Source organism: Xenopus tropicalis, chromosome 7 (assembly GCF_000004195.4).
Source record: "Xenopus tropicalis strain Nigerian chromosome 7, UCB_Xtro_10.0, whole genome shotgun sequence".
In the NCBI taxonomy this organism is placed as follows: Eukaryota; Metazoa; Chordata; class Amphibia; order Anura; family Pipidae; genus Xenopus; species Xenopus tropicalis.
In genome coordinates, this window is record NC_030683.2 from 41,483,263 (window position 1) to 41,509,241 (window position 25,979).

The window sequence follows — 25,979 nt, forward strand, 5'->3', positions numbered from 1 at the left end:
TTGTAAATATGTTTTCATACTAATAAAATAAAGGTGCAGTAAATGTACTAGCAAAAGTAAGAGCACACCAAGCCACGGGCACACACAACAGCATTCCCATGTACAGGTCTGATCATAACTAGATAACTTATATACATACTATACATATAGATACATATGCAGAAGCTTGTTCTTTCAATTGTCCAGGTTGGGGCCTCCAATTACTCCTTTTGCAAAAATAAACATACACCTGAAATATCTTAGAGGACCCTAGACAAGCATTCCTGCTCCAATTTAAAATGGATCACTTTTACTTTTTTCATTACAAAAGAACCTCATTTGGGTTTAAGACTATGACTAAGTCATATAAGCCTGCCCTGAGCCTGAACAAGAGGAACATTGTCATAAATAACATGTTGGGCCTGATTAGAACATGTGAAGGTGTGAAAGACTAAACAATAAGAAGTATTTGCAGGAGCATTAAAAATCCTTAATTTGTAACTATATATTGGCTGTGTCTTGGGCCTTTTACTATTTTCTCTCTATACTTCCTCACTTGGCAAATTAATCAATTATTCAGTACCACCTCTATGCTGATGATACTCAGATCTATCTTTCCTCTCCTGATCTCAACCCAGAGCTTCTAACTCGCGTCTCTTCCAGCCTTTAGTTTAACATAACCTCAGTGTGCTGCTTAAAGCAATACCCTGTGCCACACCTCTCACAACTCTGTCATGCCCATTCCCACACCTTGTGTCTCAACCCTTTCTCCTTGCAGATTGTAAGCTCTTTTGGGCAGGGCCCTCTTCACCTCTTGTACAGATTATTGGTTTCTTTATATGTATGTCCAATCTATGAAACCCACTTATTGTACAGCGCTGCAGAATATGTTGGCGCTTTATAAATAAATGTTAATAATAATATATTGTTATATTGCTGAAATGTTGTATTAATACACCTCTGTCACTTGTCGACAGACCTGAACTTATAAACTGCAGAAGATATTTACAGCCACTACATGAATACCACTGTCCACTTGTGTATATGTGCTTTGTAGATACTCAACATAAAACATTTGATTATGTCCAACACATTTGATACTTCTGCGCCTCTTAGGTCAAGGTTTGGGGTTCCTCAACTTTTTATCTTGCACCCTTATTTAACTGTACCTTACTTTATAACACTGCCCATGTTTAGTTTAGTTTGTTTTTTTTTTATACAGAATACAGTACCTTAAATATTTGGATGTAAAGAGGAGAAAATACAAATCAGCTCTAATTTCCCCAAATTTTCAAAGTACAAAGATATCAGGCTGGCCATACACGTTAAGATTTTTAAAAGATCTTTTAGTTATTGCAGGATCAAGCTTCTCCTGAAACAATCGTTTAGGGCTCTGGCACACGGGGAGATTATTCGCCCGCGACATTCAAGCCATCCCACCGGCTTGAATGTAAATTGCCGGTGGGATGGTATATGTGGAGCCGCGATCCCTGGAGTTGCCTCGGCGCCGCGTATGCAACAGCCCTTAAAGTATGGTTTGTCCATCAGCAAAAATGACCATTTAAAGCAATATCATATAGTTCAAACTAGGAAAACTATCACTGGACAATAGGCAAATTTCAGGTTTTCAAACCGGCTCAATCTATTTTCTGATCAAGTCAGCTGAAAAATTGCTAGATGTGAGATAGATTTGTTGAATTACGCTGAAATTGGTCATTAGGGAGAGGATTATATTGCTGAATCACAAAGACCTTATCCAGGTTTGTAGTGCCCAATAGCTCTAGAGAAGCCGGCTCACTCTAGTCTTGAGTCAATCAGCTTGGCAGAGCAAAGTTCAAATTTCCTTATCAGAATAAACAGTTTACATCCTAACTTGATTTATAGCTGTTCCAGAATCAATAGCAACTGTTTGGACAACAAAATGACCTGCTTAGATATGCGGTTAGGTTATGCAGATGTTTTTAGAATACTGCACTACTATAGTTGGTTTTACATATTAGATTTCCTAGTTAGCCATTTCACTTTCTAATAAGTGATTTTGAATTCATGGTCTTCCTTTCTACATTTCTTGGTTGACTAAGGATGGCTCTAAAGGCCACTGGAGCAAATGTACTAACCTCACACATATTGAATTATTATATTATTATAAATTTGAGTTTGGTTTTCCAAATCAAATAAACTCACATATCAAATGATCACTTATTTATTAAGGTTTAAAAAACCCAAATATCTAGAATTTTTTGAGTTCACAAGCTCTAAAAACTCGAACTCGAATTAGAATATGTTTTGACTTTGCCTCTGACAACTTCCATTGACTTCTATAGAAACTTGCAAGCTGAGTTTTTGGGGTTTTTTGCACTTGATAAATACCAGACATTCCAGTTTTCAAATCATAACTCGAATTTGAGTTTTGTGCAAAAAAAAAAAAATTTGAATCAAGAAAAAAATCAACCGCAACCATTGTTAAATCACCACCAAACTATTACACAGGGGCAAGTCAACATCACCAGTGATGATGACCACAGCAATCAATCAAATCTTTGCTTTTGTCTTCTAACTTGTAGGTAACCATTCAAATCAAATTGTTGATTGGTTGCTATGAGCAACATCACCAGTGATGTTTTTATGCGTTTTACGTATATCGGCTACATGTGCCTGCACCCGAGCGTATTCCATTCATTTGGGGGTAGGCACAGGTAAGAGCGTATGGCGCATATTTTCGGCAAGTGTTTTCGGCTTTCGGTGTGGCATTAGCCTTAGGAACTTTTCAACTCATATACCAGTCTCTCCTCCAAACCATTGCATGGTTGTTAGTTTTCACCCTAGCAACCAGATAGCTGTTAACATTCCAAAATGGAGAGCTGCTGAACAAAAGGTTAAATAGTTCAAAACTCGCAAATTATAAGAAATGAAGACCAATTGCAAATTGTCTTAAAGTATCACTCTCTATAAGGTGAAAAACTTTATCACACAATTTTGACTGATAATTGTGGGACAGCCATGCATGGGCAGATTTAAGCTGCCTATTCGGGTCCTTCAGACCGATTTGGAAGCTTATCTGCCCATGTATCGGGCCATTGACAGGCCTACCTGACTGATATCTGGCCGAAAACTGACCAAATGTCGATCAGGCAGGTTTGATTTTCCCGTTGGATTGGGGACCGCATCAGTTCATTGATGCGGTCCTCAGTCCGACAGGTCCTATTCCTGTCATTGTAACTCAAACATCTGGCGAAACGATCAGATTACTCTGATATCACCCACCTTAGCTGGGCATATAGGTGGAAAGATTTGCTCATTTGTTAAGGTCAGTATAGTGTATGGTCACCTTAACTTTAAGCAATCCCAAGGAGATGCACAATATTTTGACTTCTATTTCTGGCAGTAGTGATTTTTACCTAATGATATTCAATGTTATTATAAACACAGTTTAGAGTGAAAATTGTTTAAAACGCTGTTTAATTTGTATAAAAATGGAGGTATAGATGCAAAGCATGTACAAGAGAATAGCCTCAAACTTTAATACTCTCAAAATTGAAGGTATAGAAAAATCACAGTGAAGGGGTAAGCAGAGAATGGTAAAAGGGTTATTTACTGCATTTTGCAGCCAATATTTATGCTATTTGTTTCAAACTAATGACTGTCTCTAGACAGATAAAGAGGTAAACATCTCAGTGGGGGATACATAACTCTAAAGCAAAGTTGAATAAAGATCGGCACAGCTGGATTACTGTCCATAAATTATTTTATGCGATGCACCAGTGGCACTGTAAACAGCTCTTAGTGGCACATATAACCCTGGGAAGATGCAAAATAATGTCATGGAATAGCAGTCAACACGGCTTCATGATAATCTGTGACTACAAAGGGACATCTTTTAAAAAGCAAAAGTTTGTGAAACTAGAATGTTGCAGACTAAACTGAAAAGAAGAATCTACAGCAAAAGAACAAGTTAATTCTCTGGAGAGTTTCTTTACAGAGTAAATTGAAAACATTGAACAAACAGCACATTGCCAATACATGCAGATGGGGTTATATACAGCAAATGAGGTGTATTACAGCAGGTCTTTCAACTGCTATTTAGATAATTAGATGCCATTTTGAAACTTAGTTAACTGCAAAATACACTGGCAAGAACATATTTCATGACAAGATATATTGTACATAGGTTTATTTAACCTTTGGGTTCTGGCTTATTAAATTAGAATTTTGAATTGCTCTGCTTGTTCCAGAAAACCAAGCGATACTATTGGCTGCCGCTGGACAAGAACAGGGTTCAGGCTGCAAATGGAACACTAATGCTGCTGCCCAATTCTCTCTGGAATACAGAGTGGCTCATTTCTAAATGCATACACTTTAATATACAAACACTTACCTTTGCTTCATCTGCAAACAAGGGGATATCATGAAATGGTGATATATACTGGCCCTTGCAGTTCTCTAGAAAAGGAAAAAAAAGTAAATATTTCCTCCTTACTCATTCTCTCAGCTCAGAGATTGTTTTATTATGTTTTATTTATATAGTATTGACATGTTCTGATTTGTATTCATAGCAGAAAAAGGGAAATGGGAATACAAGAAAAAGAATTACATTGGGCTTAAAGAGGAAATGCTCTTTTAGCGAATTATACATGAACCTTTTCGCTTTATATTCATTTGACTTAATTCTGCCCTCCAAATAAGATGCTAATTGTGTCTAGGTCACTGACTGGGAAATGGAGAAAAAATGAAGACTTTGTGGTTTATTTATTCCTTATCTTTTTGTTTTATATTTTTAGCTTTCTTCGTGAAATTTTTTTTGTTTCAAAACAGTGAAAAAAAGCGAATGTAAAAATACGCCATCTATAAGCGGTTTGTCCAAGGCAATATTTTTGCGTCCTTTTACTTTGAGGTATTCAAGTTTTTCATATTTTTTGGGGAGCTATTCATGGTATTTAAGTAATAAAAAAACATGAGGTTTTCATGGGTTTTTTTTTTACGCACTGGATGGCCAAATAACACAAAGCTACTTGTTCTACAACAGAGGTCCCCAACCTTTCTTACTCGTGAGCAACAGTTAAATGTAAAAAGACTTGGGGAGCAACACAAGCATAATAAAAGTTCATGGAGGTGCCAAATAAGGGCTAAGATTGGCTATTAGGCAGCCTCTATGCACACTATCAGCTTACAGGGGGCTTTATTTGGTAGTAAATCTTGTTTTTATTCAACCAAAACTTTCCACCAAGTCAGGAATTCAAAAATCACTACCTGGTTTGGGGGCACTGAGAGAGCAACATAAAAGGGGTTGGTGAGCAACATGTTGCCCCCGAGCCACTGGTTGGCGATCACTTTTCTACAGACATTTAAAGGTGGCCATCAAAGGGTCCATCAGCTTATCTGCCTGTGTATGCGGCCTTGTGACAGGCCTACCAGACCAATATCTGGCCGAATATCAGCCATATGTTGATTGGACAGGCTTAATTTTCCCATCGGATTGGGGACATCAGCTCACTGACGCATACCTCACTCCAACAGCTACTATCCATTTCATTGTAATGCAAATTTAATCAGATTAGTACAATACTGTGGACCTTATGTGGGCATATTGGGTCTCATTTGGTGACCTCGCCACACGAGTGCATATTATAGTGTATGGCCACCTTAAGGGTTCTGGTACACGGGGAGATTTGTCACAGGCTACTAATCTCCCTTGTTGCGGGCGATTAATCTCCCCGATATGACATCCCACCGGCGAAAATGAGGCAACTTCTTCGATTTCCACAAATCGCGCCACCGCGTATGCCATCCCACCGGCGATTTAGATTTTCGCTGGTGGGATGTCATATCGGGGAGATTAGTTGCCCGCAACAAGGGAGATTTGTCGCGGGCGACTAATCTCCCCGTGTACCAGAGCCCTAAAGGAGAAGGAAAACTACCAAAGCAGTTTGCGATTGTTTATGGCTGCATTTACTCAGACATTTCTGATAATGCTTACCGTATATACTCGAGTATAAGCCGAGTTTTTCAGCACATAAAATGTGCTGAAAAAATCACCCTCGGCTTATACTCGAGTCACAGACCTTACATACTGGCACTCACGTCTTCCCTCAGTCCCGCTCTCGTTCTATGCCACAGCTTCCCAGAACATTACCCTGCTGACTGCGCGCTGTTCTGCGCACCGCAGGGGCGCGTGACGTCACTTCCGCCCCGACGCCACTGTCGGGGCGGAAGTGACGTCACACGCCCCTGCAGTACGCAGAACAGCGCGCAGTCAGCAGGGTAATGTTCTGGGAAGCTGTGACATAGAACGAGAGCGGGACTGAGGGAAGACATGAGTGCCAGTATGTAAGACTTTATTCTAAGATCTTTTTTCTTTAGATTGCTCAGATCTCTCAGCGCTGCACTTCCCTAGAAAAGTAGCTGTTTAATTAGTATTGGTGCTGTGCCCTCTGTTATTGCTCTCCCATCCTCCCTGACTCGATTCCTTCCTGCCTCACCGCTCACTCTGCGGGAGATCTTAAACCAGAGGGAAAGGCCTAGCCATTTGCATTTATGGGCAGGGATTGAAACTACACCTGGGTGCTGCCACATTGCTCTATATGTGTATATATATTTATGTGGCATACCTTGTATACTGGGACAAGCACACCCTTAGTGAGAGTGGGGAGTTACACTTATCAGCAATGTGTTCTGAGACCTTGCATCCTGAAATCATACAGCTCAAGTCTCAGGTAACCAGCATCTTACTAAAGTGAGTGGGGGGGTACATGAGTAACTGTGAACCTTCTGGTAGTTAACTGGCTGCACAATTCAGGGGATGGTGAAGGTAGTGCTAATGTTTGTGGAATAAAACTTTAAAGAATAAAGTGTGTTTTTAAATATCCTATTTTTAGCATATGTGCCATTGGTCTTCATTTTTATTTATTTATTTATGTTTTAATTATTTGCTGCCCTCTTCTGCCTCTTTATGCTTTCAGGCAGCCAAAAAACTATTGCTCCGAGAGGCTATCGGTTCTCATTACCATATCTCACCTGGCTCTCTATTATTACCTATAATTAGTACCTAATTACAGTATTTCCCATTATTAGCAATGCTAATCAGGTATATCCATATCATGTAATCAGCATTACTAATACAGGTGAATACTGTTAATTATTATTAATTACCATAATTTAAAGTTACACACATACAGTTCAGTATGGTATAGAAGTAAAAAAAAAAACTCACTACCACCCTAGGCTTATACTCGAGTCAATAAGTTTTTCCAGTTTTCTTAGGTAAAATTAGGTACCTCGGCTTATATTCGGATCGGCTTATACTCGAGTATATAGGGTACTTAGCTTAAACCTTTACTTATGGAAATGTGGCAACTCTTGCTCTCATATCTGCCAATGCCTCACATATAAGCAAAGATAGGATATCAGGGAATAAGATCAGCTGTTCAAACAGATCTATTATTTGAAGGGACCGTGGGATGCTCAGTTCAGTACAGAGATTTTCCAATGACCAGGCAATGAAGTCCATAGCACATCTGCACTTGCCTGGTCACCCTTGATGATTTTAGTCAGGCAATGCAGGCTGTGAATGTACAAGTTTTCCCTCTGTTGATCATAATCAGTGAAACTAGAATGGGAGAATAAGGCGCAGCTTTATCAAAATGCAACATTAGAAGCTCACCACAGGAAAATTCCCCCACTTTCTATTTATTCCTATGGGATTTTTAGAAGGTGTATTTATCAGTGGGTGAAAGTTAGCGTTCACCATTTGATAAATACGCCTTAAAAAATTACATAGAAATGAATAGAAAGTGGGGGAATTTTCCTGTGGTGAGCTCTAATCTAACATTTTGATAAATCTGCCCCCAAATGTGGCTTTTTTCTAAGGCAGCATGTATGCTACATGTACAGCACTGCACACCAGCAGCAGATAAAGCTTTGATTTTATACCATTGCACTAATAACATTTTTACAGTATGTTATGTTACGTAATTTTATTGGTCATTTTTTGTAATCTGAAAGATAGGCTAAAAACTCAAACCACAAACAACATTTTCCAGAGCAGAATTCTGCGAGACTTTTTTTTTTCCCAAAGAGACAAAGACTGCCACAATTACTAACAATAATAAAAAGTACAAAAAAAACAAAAGTAGAGAGTTTTAACAAGTAAATAGAACAATATTTATATCAGGAGCTGAGTTAACCCAAAGAGTATAAAGAATCACTATTTAGATAATGTAAAAGGCAGCTTTTCCTAGGAGACAGAGGCATGCAGCTGGGCATGAGCAGCAGAAGAGGGGAAAAAAAGACTCCATAATTGGAGATGAAAATAAATCACTCTAGCAACAAGCAATCAAACGGCTGTGCTCCTATGCGAACAATAACAGAAAATTCTTTGATGTCAAAAGAAGCAGTGTGATACAATATGAATGTACGATCACAAGAGTACAGAGCATGTTACTATATTACACTGTACTGCTACATTCAGTCTCACAGCACTGCCCTCCTCTTTATACATAAAATTAGCAATGTAATAGAGGTAGAAGACATTTGTTTCAACTTGTGGTCTAGTTTGCCATTTAAAGGATAACTAAAACCCCCTCCACTTTTCTAGGCAATAATGAATAATATTATGGAGCTGGTTTCATTTTGGACTAAAAATTAAAATTGACTTTATAAAAAGACCACTTTATTGGAGCTCCCTATAGATTCTCCCAGCTGACCTGATGCAGGACTCTACCCTATGGATTCTTTGCTCCAAGCCTGTCACTCCCACAACTGAAGAAATCTAAGGGGGACCAGATGAAATTTCTGGACCTCAAACCAAAAGGATGACCAGTATACAAGTCAAAAATCAATGCCTGAAAGCCACTAAAAGGTTAAGCACATGGGATATGGATTAAATATTATTTCCATGTATTATTCTACATATTAAAACTCAATGACCTACAATTAGTTATAGAACCATGACATTTGATTTTCAGAATAGCACACAATCTTCCCTGAAAGGTCAAGATGTAAGCAGTTATTTATACACCAAAATCCTATCAAGTGATTACAGCCCTGGCTAATGCTCCCAGCTCTGGGGCCAGCATTAGTAGAACACATACAGATATCAGCATGCAGTATATATGGACAATAAGGAACATAGTGAGCTCTAATGAGCAGAGCCTTCTTTACCTTCTGTACTGGTCAGTATTTGTATGTGAATCAATATGTTTGATGTGTACGCTTGTCAGTCATCGGATATAGAAACAATATTTTCAATAAGACTGCAAAATAATGCTTTTCACAAAAGCTTTCTTGTTATGATAATATTGTTAGAGATATTATATGCAGGGATACCAATTGCACAATAATTGTTTTTCTTAACAAAAGGCCAAAAAGGGCACAGCAGCCTGTTTATGGATAGAAACCTTCACTATTTTTGTAACTTAACATTTACCCCAGTTAGCCATAACTTTGCATGTTATGAAACTAGCATTATGGGTCAGGGGAAAAAATTGCTTTGAGCTACAGCAGCAATGTAGCCAGAAGCAGAAATACACTAGGGAACAATTACACACTGCAAGGCTAGTTCAACTGCAGGAGGAAAGCTCTCCTGCTAAAGAGACAAAGTATATAGTTAATAAGATATAAAAATGCACATCTGCTATACAACTGAGATTGATTTAGAGCAATCAGACTACTGGCTAAATGACCAGTGGTGTGCATCACATAAAGGCCAAAGTACAAAGTAACATTACAAATATATAGGTTAGCAGAATCCTACAGTGACGTCTTTACCACTGGTACAAGAAATGAACTTAGGACAGACCCAAAAAAGTTATTAGATGTGGAGCTCTGGGCCTCGGGACCCAAGCTGTATAGAGTGGGTTATGATGATACAATTTAAAGAGGTGTATCACCTTGAAATTAATTTTAGTATGTTATAGAATGTCCTATTCTTAACAACTTTGCAATTGGTTTCATGATTTTGTAAACATACATCTTGTTATTATTGTTACTTTTTATTACTTATCTTTCTATTCAGTCCCATTTCTATTCATATTCTAGTCTCGCATTTAAGCTACTGCCTGGTTGCTAAGATAAACTAGACCCAAGAAACCAGAGAGCTGTTGAAATACCAAACTGGAGAGCTTCTCAACCAGGGATCCCCAACCTTTTTTACCCGTGAACCACACTCAAATGTAAAGCAACAGTCAATGTATTTCATTGTAAAAAGGAAAGACACTCAGACTGGATGTGGCAATATCATGTGGGACGCAGACGTCCCGTTGCCTCGAATGTAAAAAAATTATATGTAGTTTATGGATCAGATTTTTATATTGGTCCCATTATATTTTGACTCATGCGACTACATGCAATTTGTCACATGCATTTTGGTGATCCAGCGTGATCCACGAAAACCACTTGTGGAGTGTAGCCCTAACTAACATTTTAATTATATATTGCCATTTATAAAAAGGGTTTCAGATAATGTTACTGCTGCCTAGAGTTGAGGTAGCTCCTACAAGGGTTTATCCTGGCAAAGGGCTGGACTTGTTCACAGCTGCAAGATGGGGGAGCTTTAGTTACCCTGGTAGTTCCTCTACTGGCCCAGGGTGACAGATGCCAATTGTCTTTAAAAGGTGAGTTAGCATGTGGTTCTGTCTCTTTGGACTCTATTTGTTGGAGTAGGTAGATACTGCTACAGAGTCTGAGGAAAAAAGTGGGATAAGCTAGGATTAGCTAGTGTGAGAATAGATCCTTTTATAGGGGTGGGAGTTAGGCTCAGGGTACTTAGTTGAGCACCCTGAGGCTCCAACAAGGAGTGCAAATGGTTAAGTATCCTAGGTGCTTAAGTCTAAAAGCATATGGAAACGGTAGAGAGACATCACAATAAAAGTTACACTGTGAGGGTCTTTAACTTGCAGATAGAACTCACTTGAAAGTGTTCCAGCCACTGGTTTTAATAAATATCTTGCCTGTGCCAATACTGTCATAAGACTTTACTTGTAAGCTATTTACTGCCTTATTGTATTATACCATCTTGAAGTAACAACCTGAATGACTGTCTAAAATCCAGCAAAAAATGTTTAATATTGTTTTAAGACCCACTGGCACCCAACTTATTGAGGGATCTGTACATGTCTGTGATATCAGTGTGAACAACCCTTCCTTTACCTGTAGCACATGCTCTGCTGTATAATAAAAGTCCTTTGCAAATTAAACATGAAACCCATACTCTATTTTTTAATTAAAACATCCATACCTGTTAATATGTGAGCTGTCAATCATATATTGCCTGCCATGCCTCAGGCTTAGAGGCAAAGCAGGCAATTACTTTCACCTTCCATTCAGTACTTCCTAGATGTGACTCCTTACATTCCCCCTCCCATCCTACGGTCTATAATTGTGTATCCTGGGCATGGGCATTAGGCAGCCCATACACAAGACTTTGGTGTGATGCAAAACTTGCTAAATAGCAGTGTCCACAAAATGGCTCCTGTCTGCTTGATGGGATTGTGAATCCCAAGGCTAAAGGAAACAACATTTAAATAATGTATATGGTATAAGTAAAGATTATTTTGCTTAACCAAACTGAAATTATTTCTTAGAAAAACAAGTCCAATTTAATACAAATTACAAATATTCTATTATAAATCTATTATCTATTATAAAACATAATTGAGATACATCAATCAGTGTTGCCACGTGTTACTGACCTTTTGCTTGTTTTCACACATAACTGCTTGTTTGCACAGTGACAACATACATTACACACTCCTTTCTTTGAACAGCAGAAATAGACTATGGAACAGAGGACTGCTTACAACCTCCAGTAGATATAAATATACAGTGCACTATAGGGCATTTAGTACTAACGTGTACAAATGCAGCAACTACTATTTAGGACTTCTCATTAATTTCCTAACTTCTAACACTGCTCATGAACTGCTCACAAGTTGCTATCTGGCAACTGCACTTACCTAATTCAGCACTTTTGTTTGTACATCAGTACCTGAATCTCATATTAAAATACCTGGAACATTTACCAACCAGAGGCTAACCTTTATTATTTTACCTGCAAAAGCCTGTTCAAAGTTTATTACTGATTGATTGATACTGCATGGAGTCATATTTGCTTAGCTTACCAATTGTACTCCACAGTCTCTTGAACCATAGATCAGCTGAATGCAGAAAAAGATTTCCCATATTGACCTATTTAATCAAACTATTCCTCACTTGTTTTGTTTAATAATGATGTACTTGATGCTACCTGAGCGTGCCTGGGCCCCAGTGAGTACAAACTAACAGAAGAGCCTGGGCTGTTTCTTCCATCATTCCCTTTGAGGTTGACTACATGAAAGATCCACCTCAAGGAACACAGGCAAGAATTACCTTGTGTAGGAGCCCTAAATGAAAAATTGCTTAATTTTCTGCCCTTTCTCATATCATACATCTGGTTCCCAATTCTCTATAATTTTATAGTTTGCTATATTTTTCAGCAGCAGCTAATTTATCAACTGTAATAAAGCTGTGAGTCTTGATCGTCTAATAAGACTAGGGGGCAGATTTATCAAAACGCGAGTTCGAATCCCGAATGGGAAAAATTCGGATTGGATACGATAATTTCTGATGATCGCAAATATCACGAATATGCTTAAGAAAAAAATTGTATTAGTCACGATATCGTATTGGCGATCCGAACGTCACAAAATTTTCGTATCCAAACGATCCTAAAATGCAGGAAAACCTTTCCTTCTGTGCACGATTAGGAATCAATGGCACTGTGCAGCTCCAACCTGGCCCAAGGAAACTCATGATACCAAAGCTTGAATGAATCCTAAACTTTCGTACTCGGCACGACAATACAATTTTGTAGCGTTTTTGTTGTTGTTAAATAACGAAAAAAAATCGGCGAAAATACGCAAGGTACGAAAAAGTCGCAGAAAACACGAACGGTCTGATCGAACGAACGATCGGGCCGTTTGTGGATTGATAAATCTCCTCCTAGGTGTATTAGGTTGACAAGTAGATAACAGTCCAGGCAAGATTATAATGGAACATAAGCATTTATACTTTTGTAATAGAAAGACAAACAAATCAAAACCAAAGAAAATGTTCTAATATTTTATCTTGCTCCGACACATCTCAGGCTCTTGTTCTGTTCAGAGGCACACATAAGGTCAGATTTACTAAGACACGAACGCTCGGAGCGTTCATTCAAACCCTCCCAGCGTATTTTCTCCAAATTTTTCGTCACTTGCGCGACTTTTTTGGCGCCCGCATGACTTTTTCGTACGCTTGCGCAAAAAATCGGAAAGGTTTTCCCGCTGTTTACAATCATGAATTTTGTGACTTTCGGATCGCCAATACGATATTATCCTGACTAAAATACATTTTTTTCGTAAGCATTTTCGGGATATTTGTGATCTTCAGAAATTTTCGTATCCAATCCGAATTTATCCCATTCGGGATTCGAACTCGTGATTTTATGAATCTGCCCCATAGAGTCAAAATACATGCTCTCATTTAAAGGAAAACAACCCTTACCTAAATTAACCTCTAACGGGAAAAAAAAAGTGTCATTATTTCTAGCGTAGTACTGTACTAAAATATACTTAAAAGATGAACTACCCCTTTTAGGCTGCTGGTGTGGCTAAGCCATAAGTATCTTGGTACATGGCACTGTGTTTTGAAATAGACGCCCCCCCCCCCCCACACTGATGTGTTGTCAGGCAACTATCGCTTGACAAGCACTGGAACAAGCACTTAATTTCAGAGCAATTCATTGGGGGCAGTTTAGGGTGATTTGGTGATGTATTTTGGGACTTCACCCATCACTCAAAGTGCTACATTTGCCTCTAGACAGGAATGCGTTTTGCTTTCTTCCAAATGTCTCTGAACAAGCTACTCTGCTTCCCTTTAATCTATCTTATCGTATAATATCATCAGCTTTACTTTTAAATTATTCATAGACTGGTCCAACTACAGAAGACCAAGAGAATTTAATTTGTATGGTGTTGTACACTACTTGAAGATTAATTTGATTCTGCAGTGAAATTTTACTTTGTTGCTGATTTATACACTTTGAAGGATGTGACAGTGCCTTTACTCTGCTGTAGGAACCCAAATACAAATATAACAGCAGGGAAGGTATCAACTAATTTATAACTGTATTATCACTTTGCAATTTATACATAGAGGTAATTTATTAGAGGTAGTTTTAGATTTACCAGTTTTGAAAATGGATTTAAGAATGACAGTGCTCAGTTCTGCTCACAGCACTACCACCCCAGTGGCCAGGATGGGGTTTAGACTCTCAAAGTACATTTACGCATTCACAGGCCTTCATGATTGAAAACAAAATTGTATAAATTCAGCATTAAGCAATTTAAACCCTATCAGAGATCACAAACTCCTTTGACTCCATCAGTACTACCTAGTTTGGTAGAAGTTAAAACTGCCCTCAAACATACCTTAAACAAGGGACCCCCAACCTTTTATACCCATGAGCCACATTTAAATAAAAAAAGTGTTTGGGAGCAACACAAGCATGAAAAAGGTTCCTGGGGGTGCCAATAAGAGCTATAATTGGCCACTTAACATCCCCTATGTGAACTGGCAGCCTACAGAAGGCTCTGTTTGGCATTATACATGTTTTTATGCAACCACTTCAGATGGTTTATGCAGAACTTCAAAAGTGAGCATCTGCTTTAAGACCACAGGGAGCAACATGCAAGGGGTTGGGGAGCAACATGTTGCTCACAAGCCACTGGTTGGGGATCACTGCCTTAAAGGATATGTCAATCCCAGAAATATATTTTTGCCTAATAAAAGAAAACATAATTCCAAGCAACTTCTCAATGTGAATTTATTGAAACTTTTTAGTGCTTTAAAAGGAGAAGGAAAGTCATTTTGGCATTTTACTGCCAATAGATTCGTCACATTAGTGCCACCTAGAACGCTATATTTATTCTGCAGAAACCCTAACCATACCTGGGTAAACAGCTTTAGAAGCTTTCTCCTTTTGCTCAAGATAGCAGCTGCCATTTTAAGTAGCTTCCTGACTGCAGTCTAGCTGTTATAGCTCAGATCACACATTCCTAAGGGGGGGAGTGAGTTTTTAGCATTCTAAAGAGAGGGTGGAGCAGGAGAGGGGAGAGAGAAGAGAACTGCACAGGATTTAAGGATGTTTCTAAGAGAGGAAGTCAGATACTGGAACATCATGTTTACAAGAAAAGAGACAACCTGTGTTTCTTTTGATAGAGGACTCGGTGCAGCATTACTGTAAGGGCTTATGGCTGTATTTACATAGACCTTTTTGATAAAGCTTACTTAGTTTTTACCTTTCTTTCTCCTTTTAAAGTTATGTGTAAATATAACAGATATTGAAAACAGCATTTGCTGAACTCCTGGTTCTTACTTTTTAAACATTGTTGCAAACGTCAGTCTCCTCCAGCATGGCAGGTCTGTCAGTCTGCTGGCTTGTGTTGTATTGTTTCAAATGTCAGAGCCACCAGGGCAGAGAATAGAAAGGACAGACAAACTGCTTTTAATAGCAGCTATATATACACAAATAACTCAAAATCCATTGCAAATTTGTATGAATATATATTGCAAAGTTTCTTAGAAGTATGTTTTCTTTTATTAGGCAAAACATTATTTTGGGTTGACTTGTACTTTGAAATGAAGGAAATAAGATGAACAATTAGGACTTCTGATAAAATTGGTATAAAAATGGTTTAACAGCATTAAAAACAGAGGCAGCAGACCCAAATGCTACTAAGTGGCCTAGAAGTATGAGGATCATGTGGGAGGGGTTATTGGGTGCACAACTTCAGTATATATGGGCAAAATATATATAGTTCTTACATTCACTGCACAATTTAACCTACAGTATAACTTTTACTCAAGCTTCCTTATTTACCTGTAACACACCCATGCACAACAAGAGAATGGTATCTGGAACAAGGAAATAGAATTGAATATGCCCAGTCAGCAGTGACACTGCCTGCAAAAAGCTACTGTTAACCATAGTTACGTCAATGCTGCCCAACTTGTTTCATACAGAATATAAGATTCTGATAAAATGATTCTAAGGAACAAACTTTGGACCACCCCAAATAAGATTCACTTCCCAAGCAACCATAATACAGGAGGACTGTAGGAATGTTTATACACAATAATTACATGACAACTGACAAAAGTCATTAGAGGGATAAAAAGAGAAAAAAAAAAGTATTAGCCACATCACCATGTGTTCAACGGTGGCTTTAAGCGGATTACCAAGGATACTTGGCATGAAATGATGATGCCAAGCCACTGTTTAATCTTTACTGAAAGCAGTTCCATCATCCAAATCCTGTAGTCATAACCTGAATCACTACTTCTGTCTAAACACCAACTGTGCCTGAAGTGTTTAGTATGAAAATATTAGAGCACAACATGCTATAACTTATCTCTTAAAGGAATAGTCCAGTGTAAAAATTAAACTGGGTAAAATAGATAGACAGCACAAAGTAAAAACATGTTTTCAATATAGTTAGGCAAAAATGTAATCTAAAAAGGCTGGAGTGAATAGATGCCTAACATAATAGCCAGAACACTACTTACTTCTTTACAGCTCTCTAAGCTGTTAGTAGTCAGTAAAAAATCAGTGACTTGAGGGGGGCCATATGGGACATAACTGTTCAGTTAGTTTGCTTTTTAATTTGACGTGCGTGCTCACAAACAGACTGAACAGTTATGTCCCATGTGGCCCCACCTAAAATGACCGAGGTTAGAGAGATGAAAGCAGGAAGTTGAGTTCTGCCCATTATGTTAGACATCTATTGACTCCAGACTTTATAGATTACATTTTTGCCTAACTAACAATAAAACATTTTTTTTTTATTTTGTACAGTCTATGTATCTTACCCAGTTTCATTTTTACACTGAACTGTTCCTTTAACTCTATCACCTTCATCCCCTTACAAAAGATCTGATGCTCTCACAACAGTAAATCATAAAGGGAGCTGTAGCCTAGCATCCACAGATTAATGAACAATACACATTCTCCAGGGACAATGAACCAACTAATTGCAAGAGTGTGCTCTAATGAGATCCCTATCTGCCCTGTTTACACCTGACTTTTTTCCTGGCTCTGTATTATCAGCTTCAAAGGCATTAAATATATTTTCATCATCACAGTGTAATACTGGCAAACAACTACTGCATGTCAGTCTCAATGTAAGAAACCCGCCTCTCATTCTTCCATGTCACTTCACTAAAACAATTTTATACTTTTTCCTTTATCACATAGATAATGCTGAAAAAGGCACATATAGTGCTATATGATCCAAAGGCAGGCAATAAAAACACTAACACTTACTAATCTAAAGCCTCCCCACAAACCAATCTTACCCGAGTCCAAAATGGCAGTGAAACTCTGCACTTAGCATTACTTTCTAGAACCCTGTGTTTTCTTCTTAGCTAAAAAGGCATTGAACCCTTTCTTGACGCTATGTTACATAACTGCCAGTAGAACTATTTCAAGAAGAGAATTCTACAACTTCACAACTCTCACTGTACAAAGTCCCTTTTTTGCAACATCCTTCCCATATAATTCTAATAGTGCATAGTTCACAGTTTGATTAATCACCCCTACTGTACACTACAGCACCATGTATTTACCATTTCTCGGTCTCCAATTATTGCTTTACTTCCAATATCAGGGGTAACGGGCATAATTTGCAGCTTTGCAAATTGGTGTTCATTAATTATTTTTTACAGTTTCTGAAAGATCTGCTTTTCTCTCCTACATCTTTCCAGCTTTCAAATGGGGGTCAGTGACCCCAGCAGCCAAAAACTATTGCTCTTGAGGCTACAATTTTATTATTGTCCCTTTTTATTTCTTATCTTTCTATTCAGTCCCTTTCCTATTCACTCCTTTTAAACTGCTGCCAGGTTGCTACAGTAAACAAGATCACAGCAACCAAATAACTACTGAAATTCCAAACTGGAGAGCTGCTGAACATAAAGCTAACTAGGGCTGGGCGATATACCGTTTAATACCGAATACCGGTGTTTTTTTTTTTTTTTAAAACTATATTCATTTTTCAGACACCGCAATACCGGGGTGTCAGGGTACTCACCCATGCGGCCTGGTCTCGTACGCGCGCGTCCCGTCAAAGCGTGCACGTCCGCAACGCGCTGACGGCGCTGGTTCTGCGCATGCGTGGGGGGTATTTAAAGCTATCAAACGCCTCCTCCTGTGCTATTTTGTCTGCGGCCTTGCCTGGGAAACTAAGCCTGCCTGATATACCTTACGACTTTCTGTTGCCGATCCTTCGCTTGCCTGACTCTGATTTTCAATACTGCAGTAATTATTCTCTAATTTATTAGGAAATGGGGTTAACACCTAATCATGCATGGAAAAAAAAAAATACCGTCAAATACTGTGACACCGATATAATTTTGAAAAATACCGTGATATAAAGTTTGGTCATACCACCCAGCTCTAAAGCCAACTAACTGAAAAACTGAAAATATAAAATAAAAACCAACTGCAAATTGTCTCAGAATATCAATGTCTATATCATACTAAAAGTTAATTCAAAGGTGAACAACCCTTTTAAGGGCAAGAACAAAGATACAATGCATGGGTGGAATAGGACTATTGCAAACGAACACACATTCCTAGAATTAATCTGGAATTTTAAGCACTTTTGGGTAAGAGCAAAGCAACCAGTTAGCTAGAAGAGTAAAGAGAAAGGCAAAACATAAAATATTCACAAAAGAGCAGCTGTGTAGATTTGATTACTGCAATCTATATCATACAAATGAAAAAGTTTTATGTTAATTTCCTCTTAAACATCCCTGATGGCTATGAATCTGCTAGCCACCATGTCCTTCCATAAAGCTCTCCTGTCAGGTCCACCCATCCTACAAACAAAGTGAATGACATTAAGTCACAGCTCCTCTGACTGTAACTATAACATATAAAAAAGATCTGTAGCACCTGCCTCTAGGCAGCTGTCACTGTATTACAAGCCCTGGCCCGGGGAATGCCGGGAGACACGTCAGGTGTGAGATCCCCGGACTGGAAGCCTCTCTAGGCGTCAGTATAACTATAAAGAATGGGAGAATGAGAGAACACTAGTATAAGCATGTATATTTGTCAGTCACCCTGTTCACTCACTGAAGAAAAGCCGGTACTCCAGGCTGTTGGCCTTGGCCCTCTGTTCGACGGTGTATGACATGGTGCTGGATTTCTGATTAACACGGCTAAGCAGCAGACTGCAAGCGGCAATGAGGACAGGCCTTCGCCAGCGGGGTTACTCTATTCACTGACGCGCCTCCTACAAACGCTTCCTATTGGCTGAGCTGCGTGTACGGGCGCGTCTACCGCTCAATTGCCTCTCAAAAGAGGCGTGGCTAGGGCACACCCCCGACTCTCAGCCTGTGCAATGAATGAGCAGAGTGTGAAGCAGCATTTTCCCAGTGCAGCCGCGGCTCTGCCTACTCACGGCATAGAGTTCCCAGTGCGGCTCTGCCCACTCACGGCATAGTGTTCCCAGTGCGGCTCTGCCTACTCACGGCATAGAGTTCCCAGTGCGGCTCTGCCCACTCACGGCATAGAGTTCCCAGTGCGGCTCTGCCTACTCACGGCATAGAGTTCCCAGTGCGGCTCTGCCTACTCACGGCATAGAGTTCCCAGTGCGGCTCTGCCCACTCACGGCATAGAGTTCCCAGTGCGGCTCTGCCCACTCACGGCATAGAGTTCCCAGTGCGGCTCTGCCCACTCACGGCATAGAGTTCCCAGTGCGGCTCTGCCCACTCACGGCATAGAGTTCCCAGTGCGGCTCTGCCCACTCACGGCATAGAGTTCCCAGTGCGGCTCTGCCCACTCACGGCATAGTGTTCCCAGTGCGGCTCTGCCTACTTGTTACCTCACGGCATAGTGGCGCGCCACGTGGATACGCTGATTTATTATTATTTTATAGACTGATGGCGGTGATAGCCGGGTGCTTAAGGTTACAAAGGAAAACTTTAGGCTTCCTGGTTTAATGGTTTAAATAAAACAGTAGTACAACAGTTTTCATTCGAGGCAGGTTTTGGGTTGTGAATTTACCCGGAATTTACAAGGGTCACTTACAAACATAAAGGTGGTTTGTTGTAATGTGGACCCCCCCCCCTTGCCAATTTTTGTGCCATAGACAATTGATTAACTAGAAGGAAGGTAGGTTTTTCTAGAACTATAGCTTGAGTTTGTTGGATGTATGTATATCTTTATTTATAAAGCGCTACTTATGTACGCAGCGCTGTACAGTAGAATACATTAATACAAACGGTGTTAAGATAATAGATAAATACAAAGTATAATAATAAATACAAATAAATACAGCAGCAATAAGTTAAGAGTCAAAGACACAAGAGGATGGAGGTCCCTGCCCCGTAGAGCTTACAATCTATATGGGAGGGTAACTAACAGACACAAATAGGCAAATATAAGTGCTGTAGGTCACAGTGGGTGACTCTACAATATAAGTGCCAGTTCCCAGATCAGGTGCTGGGCGAGTGCTCCAAATGGTAGTCTTTAACCTTAGTTTTAAAAAGACTGGGGGAGGATTCTCTCCGGAGGAAATCAGGGAGGGCATTCCAAATGTAAGGGGCAGCAAGGCAGAAAGGTTTAAGGCGGGAAACTGCAGTAGTAGTGGGGGGCACAACCAAACGATTGCTCTGCGAGGAACGTAGGAGTCGGCCGGGAACATACGGAGACACAAGGGATGAGATGTAGTGAGGAGCAGAGAAATGAAGGGCTTTGAAAGTTAGGAGAAGAAGTTTGTAAGAAATTCTTTGTTTGATAGGAAGCCACGATAAGGACTTTAGCAGGGGAAGGGCCTGAACTCTCCTGGATGAGAGGAGGAGAATTCTGGCAGCAGTGTTTAATATAGACTGTAGGGGGGAAAGATGGGAGTTAGGGAGGTTAATAGCAGGTTGCAGTAGTCCAGTCGTGACAGGATGAGAGCATGCATGAGCAGCCTAGCTGTTGCAGTAGAAAGAAAGGGACGAATTTTGGCAATATTGCATAAGAAAAAGTGACAGGTTTTGACAGTGGTGTTAATGTGGTTAGAAAAGGAGAGACTGGAGTCAAAGATCACCCCCAAACAACGCGCCGAATCGACGGGGTTGATGAGGGTGCCATCAATAGAGATAGAAAAGGGGGGGGGGTAGGACCAGGCTTAGGCGGGAAAGATCATTAGTTCAGTTTTTGTTAGGTTGAGTTTGAGGTGGCGTTGGTTCATCCAGTTAGAGATAGCCAGGAGGCAGTTAGAGATTTGAGTCTCAGTTTCAGCTGTTAATGAAGGGGTCGACAGATAAATTTGGATATGATCAGCATACAGATGGTATTTGAAGCCAAATGAACGGATAAGATCTCCCAAAGACAGCGTGTAGAGGGAGAACAACAACGGCCCAAGTACAGAGCCTTGAGGTACCCCCACATTAAGAGGAACTGGAGATGAGGTTTTATTAGCATAGGAGACAGTGAATGAACGGTTAGAGAGATAAGAAGAGATCCAGGATGCAGCCTGACTGCATCCACAGCTGCTATGATACAAGCTATATAGATTACACAGACCCTGCAACTGCTGGGAGGGCCTAGGAAGTTTAGGACTAATAAATAGTTGCAATATAAGTTCAAGGAAAATATCTTCCTCCCTGAGTTTAGAGGCCCAATGACTTCCACTGCTAGAAAGTATATGTAGACTTCTTTTTTTTTTTAATTCACTAAATAGCAATTTAAACAGCTGTTGTTACTCTTTATAACTAGTTCATATAAATAATTTGATTAATGTATTATTGGGGGTCAGTGGAGTGTGCCCCAAGTTTAATGCCTACTTTTAAGTTTTATCTATAAATTATGCAAATTTCCTACATTTAGGGGCCAAAATGATCTTGCTATGGGGCTCAATAACTATGGCAAAAAGGGAAAGTTGTGCCCACCACTAAATTTTAAAGCACTGGGGAGAGAACAATGAGGCTGTGACCACAAAAACAAAATTCATAAAGACAGAAACAAGAGGTCTTTCTGCATTCACCGATTATCGATAAGACATTCTGTGCATTAAAGAAGAACTACAGTCGTGGGCAAAAGTTTTGAGAATGACACAAGTATTAGCTTTCACAAAGTTTGCTGCTAAACTGCTTTTAGATCTTTGTTTCAGTTGTTTCTGTGTGTACTGAAATATAATTACAAGCACTTCATACGTTTCAAAGGCTTTTATCGACAATTACATGACATTTATGCAGAGTCAGTATTTGAAGTGTTGGCCCTTCTTTTTCAGGACCTCTGCAATTCGACTGGGCAATCAACTTCTGGGCCAAATCCTGACTGATAGCAACCCATTCTTTCATAATCACTTCTTGGAGTTTGTCAGAATTAGTGGGTTTTTGTTTGTCCACCCGCCTCTTGAGGATTGACCACAAGTTCTCAATGGGATTAAGATCTGGGGAGTTTCCAGGCCATGGACCCAAAATTTCAACGTTTTGGTCCCCGAGCCACCTAGTTATCACTTTTGCCTTATGGCACGGTGCTCCATCATGCTGGAAAATGCATTGTTCTTCACCAAACTGTTGTTGGATTGTTGGAAGAAGTTGCTGTTGGAGGGTGTTTTGGTACCATTCTTTATTCATGGCTGTGTTTTTGGGCAAAATTGTGAGTGAGCCCACTCCCTTGGATGAGAACAACCCCACACATCAATGGTCTCAGGATGCTTTACTGTTGGCATGACACAGGACTGATGGTAGCGCTCACCTTTTCTTCTCCGGACAAGCCTTTTTCCAGATGCCCCAAACAATCGGAAAGCGGCTTCATCTGAGAATATGACTTTGCCCCGGTCCTCAGCAGTCCATTCACCATACTTTCTGCAGAAGATCAATCTGTCCCTGATGTTTTTTTTGGAGAGAAGTGGCTTCTTTGCTGCCCTTCTTGACACCAGGCCATCTTCCAAAAGTCTTCGCCTCACTGTGCATGCAGATGCACTCACACCTGCCTGCTGCCATTTCTGAGCAAGCTCTGCACTGGTGGCACTCCGATCCCGCAGCTGAATCCTCTTTAGGAGACGATCCTGGCACTTGCTGGACTTTCTTGGACGCCCTGAAGCCTTCTTAACAAGAATTGAACCTCTTTCCTTGAAGTTCTTGATGATCCTATAAATTGTTGATTTAGGTGCAATCTTAGTAGCCACAATATCCTTGCCTGTGAAGCCATTTTTATGCAACGTGATGATGGCTGCACGCGTTTCTTTGCAGGTCACCATGGTTAACAATGGAAGAACAATGATTTCAAGCATCACCCTCCTTTTAACATGTCAAGTCTGCCATTCTAACCCAATCAGCCTGACATAATGATCTCCATCCTTGTGCTCGTCAACATTCTTACCTGAGTTAACAAGACGATTACTGAAATGATCTCAGCAGGTCCTTTAATGACAGCAATGAAATGCAGTGGAAAGGTTTTTTGGGGATTAAGTTAATTTTCATGGCAAAGAAGGACTATGCAATTCATCTGATCACTCTTCATAACATTCTGGAGTATATGCAAATTGCTATTATAAAAACTTAAGCAGCAACTTTTCCAATTTCCAATATTTATGTAATTCTCAACACTTTTGGCCACGACTGTAAACCCTAAAAATTAATATGGTTGAAAATGCCATATTTAAATACTGTATGTACTGCACCAGCCTAAAGTTTCATCATCTCAATTGCAGAAATGATCCAGAACTTCAAACTTGTCACAGGAGCTCCCCATCTTGTAAAGTGTCTGCGACACTCTTGGGAAGCTAAGCTTCAAGGAGAAAATGAGGTTTAACTGCTATAAAAGCTGATGCTACAGGGCTAATAATTAAATACTGATGCTAACTGCACTATTTTCTGTACATTTGTGCCCTACTTCTTTAGATAGGCTTTAGTTCCTCTTTTAAAGAAAAATGCAAGTCAAAATTTAAAAAGCATACTGCCCAATAGTCCTCCTATTGTTTAGTAAAAATGCCACACTTTTGGCTCACCTAATCAAATATTTACTCACACACTTGCTTCACATTTTCTAGAACAGGCAGCCATCTCTAAAAAGGTATTCTCCCTTCCTTTTCCTCCTTGCTTCATACTGCACATGTGTTTCATTCCCTCCCCCTCTCCCCTCTGCCAGATCCGCTTCTGATTGGCTGGTGGGCATGTGTAGCTCAGAACAGGAGACAGGATCAAGTTACACACATGCTCAGAGAATAGGAAGGCTGCCGCTGGCACCTACAGGAAGGACAGAGATATTTCAGTGATGTCACTGTAGTCTTCACACTGCTGTAGGCTGCCAGCACCATATCTCAGAGAAGCAAGCAGGGATCTGGGAATTTAGATATGCAAGTACTTAAAAATAATGCCTTTACACTTACTTTTAATTTATATTAACCTTTCATTGTCCTTTAAGCTACTAAGAAATGCCCTCCCCTTTAAACAAAAACAGCTATTGCAATACACTTCAAGCTGGCCAACTACATCAAAGTCATCCCTTGTCTGGCCAATCCTACACTCACTTTCATCTTCATAAGAATTCTACTGCATCGTTTACATTTTACATTCAAGGACTGAGTTTTACCTGCAACCTAATTGCTTTGAGGTTAAAACTCACAAACAATGCCCTTTTTTATTGGCCACCACTGGGATCACCTGAAGTATTAAAAAAATATTTATAGTGGTTCAGAAAAATCAGTGGGCAGAACAGTCACCCTTCTGAGAAGGAAAGTTAAAATCACTGGGGGTGGGTGCCAAATGTCAGATTATAATAGTTTACCTTATTACCCCAGGCTGGTGCTTCTGTTTGAGGAAATATGCACTGCCCAGGGATACTTTTATACATGCAGGTAGAGCCCTTTTCTAATATCTGTACTTAAAAGTATGTGTGCAGGCCAGTCAGGGCATCCCCTTGCACAGACTGTGTGGCTGGCACTATGTCTGTCTCCAGCTTGACTTGGTGCATTAGGTGAAAAATTCTGCTCATGAGTTCTATCACAGCATGGGTGCCTTACATGCTTTCTTCACAGAGAACAGAAACTGTAGGGAAAATGGGGGCTAATATGTAAATAGTGAATGTCTAAAAGTCTTGCCCCATGCACAGTGTGGTGGCTAAACACATGTAACATGGCTGCTTAGCATTTACTAGACCCAAACTGGCAATATGTAGATTCTGGCAAATGCCAGAGGGGCTGCTGTAACTTGCCATGGACTGTTACTATTTATTGGGCTGGCAGGGGGCTGTTTGGGACTTTTGTGTACTTTAAATGCCAGGACCTATTTTGAATCTCAGTCTGGGCCTGTTGTTTACGGTGGGAAATCTTACAGGTGGTGACTATGCAAACCAGCAAATACCTCTAGGTAATTGTGTAGAAAAAACTTGTGCCTCCATTATCCCAAGGGAGAGACTCAGCTTGAAATCTATAATGGCAGCTTATAAGGAGTAGAAAGGTTACTAAGGTCTTTTCATCAGCTGCTAAATGTGTTGCCATACATGATACTTTTTGACAAGTAAGTGTAAATGTTTTATTTCACACATTGATTTTGTTTCATAAAACTGTGTTTGAGTCTCTGTTATTCAGCATCATGCAGAGAAATTCAGATCTACATCAGTCATTGCTTGTTTCCACAGTATAAATATATCCATTTCTCTGCCTGTACCCTCTGCTTGAATATATTTGATTACAGCTATTTTCCCATAAGTTTAAAACATGGTAATTTTGCCAGAGAAAGAGCCCAAATAAAATAGTATAACTAAAGCTGTTTTCACTTGTTTGCTCTGTGTTCCAGCTCATTCACCCTGTAATTATTTTGGAAAGCCCTTGGTGCTCCTTAAATATAGCAAAACCAGCTCACTGACCTACCCTAAAGAATCATATTTTTAAATTGGTTTTGGCCTTAGTGATGTGAGTTCTTTGTAGTCAGAAAATAGCTTCTGCTTTACAATGGATGTATGCCACTGGGCATGTGTGTCCTCACAATAA

General features: G+C 39.8%; 1 protein-coding gene across 1 annotated transcript in view; it reads right to left on the reverse strand.

The window, feature by feature from the left end:
• Nucleotides 1-19,205, reverse strand: part of ppa2 (pyrophosphatase (inorganic) 2) — a 44,830-nt gene extending 25,625 nt beyond the window's left edge. The window contains 2 exon segments of the mRNA NM_001011461.1: nt 4,355-4,419; nt 19,124-19,205. Coding sequence (NP_001011461.1) covers nt 4,355-4,419; nt 19,124-19,184 — 126 coding nt within the window. The 5' untranslated portion in view covers nt 19,185-19,205.
• Nucleotides 19,206-25,979: the final 6,774 nt, after the last annotated feature.